The sequence below is a fragment of the Atta colombica genome, unplaced genomic scaffold, assembly GCF_001594045.1.
Source record: "Atta colombica isolate Treedump-2 unplaced genomic scaffold, Acol1.0 scaffold207, whole genome shotgun sequence".
Taxonomy (NCBI): Eukaryota; Metazoa; Arthropoda; class Insecta; order Hymenoptera; family Formicidae; genus Atta; species Atta colombica.
In genome coordinates, this window is record NW_017259302.1 from 213973 (window position 1) to 224080 (window position 10108).

The window sequence follows — 10108 nt, forward strand, 5'->3', positions numbered from 1 at the left end:
TTTCTCTATCCCCCTTTTTATCTTTGATTTTTTCTTCAGGATTATTATTCACTTATATATCATTGGCATTCATGCCACTTATTATGCCATAAATTAAATCGCCCCAAATAATCGAACACAATTTCGACTTCATTACTAGAAATTTATAATTGACAAAATTATCAAATGAAACAAATCTCGCAAATACACACGCAAACAATTTTATAATTATACAACCGCAAAATTTAATAAACAAAAATTTATACTTCGATATAATAAATTATTAAACAATTAATTTTTATTATACATTATAAAAATTAATCTGCTTCGAAAACATATTGTTAAAAGCAGAAGATTAGAAAGTAGCAAAATATATACATGACGTTTGGTATCACATTATTGCATGAGTGATTGAGTATTGTTTAAATTTACTACAAGAATACATTGTTATGTCATTATAATAAAACATAAGACACGTGTCCATGCAACATAGTATAAAATAATTTATATGGAAGTACATTTTGATTTGTCAGCATCAAGTCAGCAAATTTTATAAGAGAATCAGCAAACTTGTCTACTAATAATGATAACGAGTTTTTAGGCTTGAACAAAAAGTTCAAGAAACAAATGACATTCGCTCATTTTTTGAAGAGCTTGTACAATTTTCTTCATGCTTCTTCATGCTTTTTTTTACTAATTGTAAGTGAAAACGTCCTTAAATTCACAAACCGTACTTATATAGATTCCACAATGATATAAATGTGAACAAAACTTACGAAATATGTCCGTTTTTTTTACTTGGTCTTATTTCGCTTTCGACGACATGATATTCCGAATAATTTCGCAAGATAGACCATATGTTCTATAAGTTGTCGAACGAGTATCGATCAAATGTGAATTATAGAGGTGAGAAATGGAAGTTCAGCAGCGTTCAATGTCCTCCGAAAGTACAACTCTGTTTCTTTGCATCACACATCTATATATATCTCATCGTATGTATTAATTTATTACGAGTGTATCGATCAATTAAATCGATGCTCGTTAAATGCTGATAATGACGACGAAACGTCCAATATATAAGTTATATCTTTGGCTGTCATCAAATTATATTAAAATTCGGTCTTACCGAATTTATTCGATCATTCGAAATGTCATGAAATGTCGTTACACGACTACCTTTACTCTGTTATTATGTCATTCGTTTATGATCATGCAGTTTTGTTAATTACTACAAAATTATAGTTTCTCTTTTCATTTCTGTCTTCAATAAATCTATTCAACAATTCAAATTTTTACATCAACTTTTTGCCACAAGAAAATTTTTTATTATTTAACTTTCTTTAAACAATTTTTTTAATCAGTTTGTTATGTTTTTTCGAGCTCGCATGCATGCGTACGTATTTTTCTATTTATTTAATATTCTTATTGATACTCCTAGTTATACGCTTTTTTAAATTATTGATTTTTCTATCGAATAAAAAAAATTCAAATAATCCAATATTTATTTTATTGTCATAAAAATAAATAAAAAGGCTGCAATAGACATAAAAAGTAAAATAGAAAAAAATGTGTTTGGAAAGAACCTCTCAACAATGCAAAAATTTTCGAAGCTAAGTTTTGACAATTAACATCTGATTTTATTAGAATTTCACTCGTTGAGACGCGGAGAAAGATATAACAGTTAGATTGATCACAACAGGGAAGAGAGTGCAACGAACGAACTTTCCTTGGTCGTTTCAGTTTCAGATGGCTGACTGTTGTACCAGAACCGATACGGATTTTCTGGGTCGAGCCTCTCACTGGCCTACACTACAATCGCAGGCAAAAGTGACCATTGAAATCAGTCAGCGTACTCTCAAGTGAATGGATAGCTAATCCTGGATCGAATGTATTCTCACCTTCAACAAGGATACCGGAGATCGAGTATTAAATTATTTTCTCTTTCCTCATTGTTCTGACTTTCAAGGACTCTCCGCTTTAACAAACATAATATCTTAGAAATTATTTTAGTTTCACAAGCTTATTGAGTGATCCTTTGCACGTTTGAGTCAAATGAATAAACTTCTCATATAAGTAACTCATATAAGTAACTTCTCTTACCTCCAATTGTACTCCGAAAAGATCTCGCGATCTTCCAGGTCTAGGAGCATTCAATTCTTGCATCTCGGATTCTCGTTCTACCAATCCCATTTCTTCAAAATACCTAAAAACACAAATGACAAAATTTAAAGTCTACAATAGCATTTTAATTTGAATTAAGTTCTTTGTATTTTTATCAACAATAACAATCTGTCTTAAATGAATATAATATAGAAAAATATTAATATTGAAACCAATACATTCCAATATTACGACAACTTTGTCAAATTAATGCATATTAAAAATATAAAATCTTTCATCGATTCAACGCTTTTTTTTATTAAAATAATGTTACAATATATGTATTTTATTAATCGTGATGGCAACAAAATAGCGCAACGTTACAGTGACTGAGTTTAACAAATATGCTTTTCTCTATCCATAATGTATTACATTCGTTTCTAGTTTTTTCTGCTTTTATGAAACGGTTAAGTTATCATAAAAATGATATGTAATATAATGTAAAATGATACATGTGGCGAAATTAAATCAGAAGTTTTCTCAAAGAAACTACAGTAAACTGGTAAAGTAAATAACTGTAACAGAAACAAGGTAAGTTTGATATACGAAGCATTCTGCAGTAAAACATGAATCATTCGATGGAGAAAGACATAACAGTTATAAACGCATAAATGTCTGTAAGCATGACAAGTTCCGAGAAAAAAAAGTTAGTTTTTATTGGAAGGAAATTATAAAAAAATAAAAATCATCAAAGTAGTAGAGAGTCAAAAAATTCTTTCTGATAAATATAAATATATTTTTAAATAGAAAGTTGATAAAAATTTATAAACTTTTGATGATGAATGTATAATATGTAAAATAGTAGAAAGGCATTAATTTATATCGACTTTAATATATAACAAGACATTATAAATTATAATCAATTTAAATGTTAAAACATGAATATGTAAAAAATATTGTCACTATTAAATTTATTTTATTGCTACTTATTTATATAATAATTTTATTTGGTATTATTATAACGTAAAAACTTTGGTATAAAAACTAAGGATATTTTAGCAATATATACAAATATTAAAAGTATTAGCTAAAAAATCAGTTAGAAAAGTCAACATTAATTAATATTCGCCAAAACATTTTTATCTATATTTTATTTTTATGAATACGTCCTAAAATAATCTGAAAAAAACAAAATAAATAATTTAGCTTATAATGGCTTTATACAGCAAAATGATCATATTTTATTACAGTTTTAAGTAAATAATTTTAAACGAAAACTTTTTTCTTGTACAAATATTTATTAGGATTTTATTAGTATATATAAAAAAATTGATTTTAATTTATAATGCTATGGCTTCATAAAATTTGCAAATAAATAATATTGGGATTCTAAAGACGGTTAGTCAGATTGTAAATAGCACTTACACACAGACGATTTAAGCGTCATTGACATATCATTACGTACTACTCAACTACTACATCAATATCTCACACACATGTAGGTAAACACATAAGTAAAATTTTGTATAGCACATAAGTATAAAGTTTCGTACAATAATTCGTTTTAATTAAACATCCAAGTCTAATTTTAAGGACTCCGCATTGTTTTTTCGTACTAACTACTAGTCTGTAGATTACTATTTCATAAATACAGATTGCACAGCTTTTATTATAAAGCAAATATTGTCACGACGTAACAGCTCTGGAGCATCGTTAGAGTAATTGTAAGATGATAAAGAAGATCTCAATTTCTTGAAATCTTCATTTTTTTGTCATTCTTGGCATAAACTCCACCTCACAGCCACGTATTAATGCGTATACTTTAATCCTAGAAAAAAATTTTTTAATCAGTAAAAGAGGAAAAAGTAATTGTGCAAAAATTATATGATTTAGTCGGTAATACAGATTACTTTAGGATTCCTTAAGAATCAAATAAATAAAAAAATTAAATAACTTAAATATATGTATTATTCGGGATCTACAATAAAATAGAAAATTGACAAATCATAGTCGATTATTTTTTTCACATTCGACTGTGATTGATTAATTTTCTACGACTTAAGACTCTACGAACGCTACGACTTCTATTGTAGATCCCTCGCATAAGAGAATGCTCAAATTTTACACTGATACTCAAACGTAAAAGTAAAATAGTTTATAAAGTCATTTTTTGGGAATTCAGTTAATTCAGTATTCTGAAATTCTTATATTTTCTCTTTTCCGCAAAACTTCGAAAGTTACGCTCTTCCTCTCATTTCACACATAACACTTCCGCGTAAACGCCATTATCCCGTTGGCATTTAAAACATTTACGACGCAGTGTCACCACAGCGCGGCGCCGGGAATACCGCGACGCGACGCGACGCGACGTGACGCGACGCCCGCGCCGCGCTATCGTCAAAGCGTGCGAAACACTGCGCATTGTCTGGCAATCCGACACCGAGAAAACAATAAAGCCAAGAGTGAAGTGCTACGACTCACAAGAAGAATCGACTGTGTCGGATATAACACTGGCAAAGTTTCTCGCGACGTGAATCATCACGGCAGTGTTGAAGTATTCGCAGATCGGTGGAGGCAAATGACGATGATTTCAACAACGTTAGAAAAGCAGAATCGCGTGATTTTACGAGTCACGAAAAGCGTGTTGATTCAATCAAAGAAGAGGATCGATGCACGGCTGCACTAGAGGAAGACAGGACGGGAGGAGGCAACGCGTCAGCAGGATATGCACCGCAACAATACGTCTGGGTAACGCGCACGAACAATGGACGATATGCAGCGCATACGTCCTTGTACCGTTATCTCGTTCTCCGCGGGATTATCCGCTAATTATTTGCAATTAATCGCAGAACCGTGCGCGCGCGGCCGGGAACGATGCTCTAGGACAACATCGTCCTCCGTCGTGATCGCATCGCCGCATCGCCACATGGACGACATAGGTGCGGATGACGATCTATCGTCTATCGCGTATTACTACATCGGTTGTTAACGCTATAACGAACGTCGTTGTGCGCCGAACGTAATTGCTTTCACCGCATAATTTGTAATTGCATTATTATCTCATTTCTGTGAGCGTTTTAATGCGTTGCGCAATTAGGCAAATACATAATTAATCGCTAGCGACTGCTAGACTATCTTGTTCCGCGCCTTATCCTACTATCACATCGCATCGTATTACTTTGCTCTGCAAAATGATTACATTCGCCATAATTTTGTTACGTCTCACGTAATCATTTCTTTTATATATATATATATATATTTTTTTTTTTTTTTCCTTACTATTGAAATTGAATTCATTGACGTCACTAACGTCGCATCCGTGTCGGCTCAAAAACACACCTTAAAAACAGTTTCAAAAACATCCTTCAAATTTTTCGTTTAAATGTTTTTTAAACTTAATTTAATTCAGTTTTAAATGCTACTTTTCCCTTAGTTCTGTAATTTCCAACTGCAAATTGATACTGGTTGCTCCACTTCCCATGACGATCAAGTTAATTGAAGAGTAAAACTTCCTGTTTTCCTACAGGAATGTAAAGAGAACTGGAGTCATCGATTATCAACGGTTACAAACTGTATATAAAAAGATTTATAGAGTTTTCACGTAGCGAAAGGATGGATTCTCCCGGCCACACGGTGCCCATACGCGCAAAGAGCTAGAAGCGGAAGCAGAAAACGACGATGCACGCTGGAGGAGGCGAGTCAGTCCTAACGGGATCGCGATACGGATCATTAGCGCTGTTTAATCTACGAGCGAGCATTCTAACGCAACCGCGCGTCGGAGTGGCGTATTGTAAAATCAACTGCGTCATGGGAAGGAATAATCCTCTCTTCCTTCAATTTCCGCGCCGGCGAAGCATCTCCTGAGTCATCATCAACGTCACGTGATTTCCGCTACTGTGAAACATTAGAGTTTTACGAACTACGATTTACTGTGACGCGCAATGTCGTGTATGTCGTCGTCAATTCTTCTGCTTCCTCAAGAAGTTGTTTGATCTGAGAAGACTAAAGCGTAGTTAAAGAGCGTAGCTAAAGAAACCATCAGAAACACACAATACTTCGCTTTGCTGCATTCACGCAGATATATCAGCTAATTGCGCAAAACAATCATTAGCGATGGATTCTCCAATCGATAGGAAAGGATGTTTTTGCAAGAGAAAGAATAATTAAAGTCGGATACCGTTAATATCACGCAGCGTTCCCTAGTGTAAACAACGCCATCCCCTCTGTCATATCCGATGCGAATGCACCGCCGGTCTACCGGACGATGGGCAAATAATAAGCAGTAATGACAACGTGGTAGATATTAAATGTGCCAGCACATCATGGCCGTGGGTCTAATCGTAACCGGCGATCTTGACAAGCCATATCGTTGAAACTGCCATCCCTCTTTTACACTCACTTATCTTTTACCCTTGGCCGCATGTAAACGTCATACATAGTAGATCAGCATTAACATATACTTCGTATAAACCCTCGTCCTCCTCGTCTGACAAAACATGTCTAAAAAAAAAGTTGTTGATAGAAATAAATTTTATAATATCGTAAGTTTTAATCTTTAAAATTAGATATTAAAAATTTATACAGATATTGCGATACAGATATTTCGATTCGTATGATAAATTCTCTTCTTAAATTTTATATTTTATTCTAACACATTTTTTCTTCTTTTTTTTTTTGTAAAAAGAAACAAACGGCGCAAATTTCCACTTCGTAATAACAAGAATATATAGCTTTATCGCGATGCACAAAAGATTATCACAGGTTAAATACGTACCTACTCCTAGAAAATGTAAGGAAGGTTAGTAGGAACAGACGGGAATATTTTCATGGAATTGCAAGACTTGCATTAGCGTGCTCGTCCGTAGTCGACTTCCGAGAACGCCCACATGTCTATTAGCACGCAAGTCGGTTGATTTTGTTAAAGAAGACCATGCAAATGCGCGGTTTACATTTATTTTCTGCATTTATTCGCGAATGGAAACGAAACTATCGCATTGACCATCAGATCAGAAGGAAAAGGAATCATGGGGTTACCTAGCTTTAATAGCGGCCATACAGTTCTTTCGATCTCTAACATGACGATATCGAATCAATCGAGCGTTTTTCGTCAAATGTTAATCGCTACATCAATAATATGTGGCACTTCTTTCCAGTTGCTTGAGGCGAGAAAGACAAAATCGATAAAATTATCATCATAACCGACGATATCGTTGAAAAATGACGATATTAACATTACCGGTAGTTTCAAGTAGGTCGCAACTTTTGAGATAAACGAGCCAATCGAGACCAGTGACCACTCCTTGACCTAGACGTCTCGACATTAACCTGGCCCGACCTACTCTTCATCCTGATCTTGTCGGAACACAATGTCACGAGGACGCACGACTATAAAAGTTAAAAAGTTTGTCCCTCTCAAAGGGATAGGTACCATCAGTATCACACATGTTTTAATTTGTGCGTTTACGAGATAACATTATTTAGTGCAGCATATCATGCAATTCTGTTATATAATTAAATATGAAAAAAGAGATATCTGTGATACCTTTAATATCAGCTTATGTATTTCACTTTAATTAAGAAATGGTATAATTATATACGCAACTTCTATAAATAAATGTGATGCATTTCCTTGTAATATACAGCTGAATATTTTGTTACGTCGTATTCTTTATGTCTTATCGTTTTCAAATTAAACTTATAAAAGTATTTCAAACTTTAAGTCAAATCTTTTTGTCAATAATGATTTTCCTCTTATACAATGCACATGTTTTAATTACATATTGATTTCTCATTTTGATTTTGTTTTTACCCTTATATTGTGTATGTTATATTTTTTTATTTATTGTATGTTATATTTTTTTATTTAATACTAAAATAAATTAATAAATTATTCAAGAACAATTTCGTATCAAATATCTAAATCTATTTGTATAATAACCTTTAATGTAATAACTGTTTTAAACTGTTTTAAATATTTTACATCTGAGCTATAAAAAATTAAGTAAGAATAGCTTTGAATATAATAGCCATATGATGACTATTATATAACAATATCATTCTTCCTCCCCCCCCCCCTCCTCGAATCACTCATAAATCCATCACTCTTCCGCGAGAAGTATTATTTATTATTATAGCACGAGTCTTCAAAGGTTTGTATTCTACACACCCATGAACATATCATTATTATAATACTTTTCAAGAAGAGGGGAAGATAATGAAAATGAAAGTACCAAGATATATATTAAATAAACGGTAAATATTTTTTCATTTATATCTTCGTATTATAAACAATGAAAAATGGCAGATGTAAGAAAGAAGTATGTATTTGTTACATATATGCTGAATATACAGTTTCTTTGAAAGAATCTAAACCAATAAAGCTTATAAAAGATAAAATAAAGAAAATTATAAAATGTAAATTTATAAATAACATGAGCATACTGCGTACCATCAATTTTATTTAAGGTAATTCGAAAAAAATATTTTCTCCTTATACAAAGAGAAACAGAACAAAGAATAAGAAAAAAATGGCAAAGAAAATAACATTAATATTTAGACCATCAAATACACGATAATAATTACCTCAAATGAAGTTCTCATAAATTTTTATCGTAAATTTTACGTCGTGGTATCTTTCATCACTTAAATGCCATCGAACCTTCATAGCGACCACAAACAGCTCTAATAGAATGCAAAAGGGTAACCGTTGACAATTCGTTAAAATGCCAACGACAGGCTGACTTATACATAGCAGATGTTGATTCAGTTCGGACTAAAAATAAACGATATTTACGAAGAACTTAGTCAATTATTTGTCTATGAATTTTGGAGATTAATTCCATCATTTTCAGAAATTTTTTTTAGGTAACATATTATTTTTATATTTATAATGTTAAGCAAATTGAATATTTATACAATATTTATACAATATCATAAATACTTTTTTCTTCTTAAAATTTCTATCGGTATTAAAAAAAATATGTCTGGTTATATTTTATTCGTGAATATTAAAAATTAATTATTTCATTATTGATGAATATTCTATTGATGAATATTACCCATGAAAAAAGATCAGTATTGCTTTCCAATAATTTATATCTAAATATATGTCAAGATAATTGCAGGTTTCTTACGAAAACACAACAAGATATTTCTATTATATTATATTATTTGTTAAATAGTCTTAAATTTCTTCAGCAAAAGCAAGTAGCTTACAAGAGATGATAAATCCTGTTTAAAATTTTTACTGAAAAAAACCTTATCTCGGATTTAGGCTATTTAGTATATTGCAGCCGAGAATCGCAAGTGAAAAAGCTATAGGAAAGACAAAATCTGTGAATGTCATCATGTCGATCGTGTCGTAAAGTCTTTCGCAATAAGCGAGCAATAAGTGTGATGTGCACACGCGCGCATATATGTGTGTGTGTGTGTGTGTGTGTGTGTGTGTGTGTGTGTGTGTGTGTGTGTCTCTTCGTCCTTCTATATATTTTACTTTTTTCACTTCGATGTCCATACGTCTCTTCGCTTGTACAAGGATCGTACGTGTGTGAGAAAAGTAAACCCGCTTTATATACGTTTACATGGGACGCGGTATCGACACCTCATAAACCAGGAGGAAGTCGTATTTCTCGGCTACACCTTAATAAAACGAATATATTTTGTCGTTGTTATATGAATGTCGTTCGCCTATATGAACATACGAAAATATCGATCAATCGTACTTCGCAATGAGTTTGCGAAAACATCCTTAACAATGGAATAATAAACGACTAATGCCGATGGAATTGCCTCAATAATTACATTTATACTGTTTGACATCAAACATTTAAGCATTTGTACTGCTTATAAATAAAATTTAATATTTAGTTTGACAAGTTGTTTTAAATTTTATTTACAGCAATATAATTCGATACTCTCTTTTATAATTATTTTTTCTTAATTATAAATCCTACATTGATTTTCATTGATTAATTTATTTATTAAACAAAGAACAGTTATAATCTATATGATAGATTATTCACAAGTGTAT

General features: G+C 32.0%; 1 protein-coding gene across 1 annotated transcript in view; it reads right to left on the minus strand.

Moving 5' to 3' along the window:
• Positions 1 to 2169, minus strand: part of LOC108687410 (protein no-on-transient A-like) — a 37947-nt gene extending 35778 nt beyond the window's left edge. The window contains exon 1 of the mRNA XM_018193164.1: positions 2080 to 2169. Within this exon, the coding sequence (XP_018048653.1) occupies positions 2080 to 2169 (90 nt within the window). The remainder of the gene's footprint in view (positions 1 to 2079) is intronic.
• Positions 2170 to 10108: the final 7939 nt, after the last annotated feature.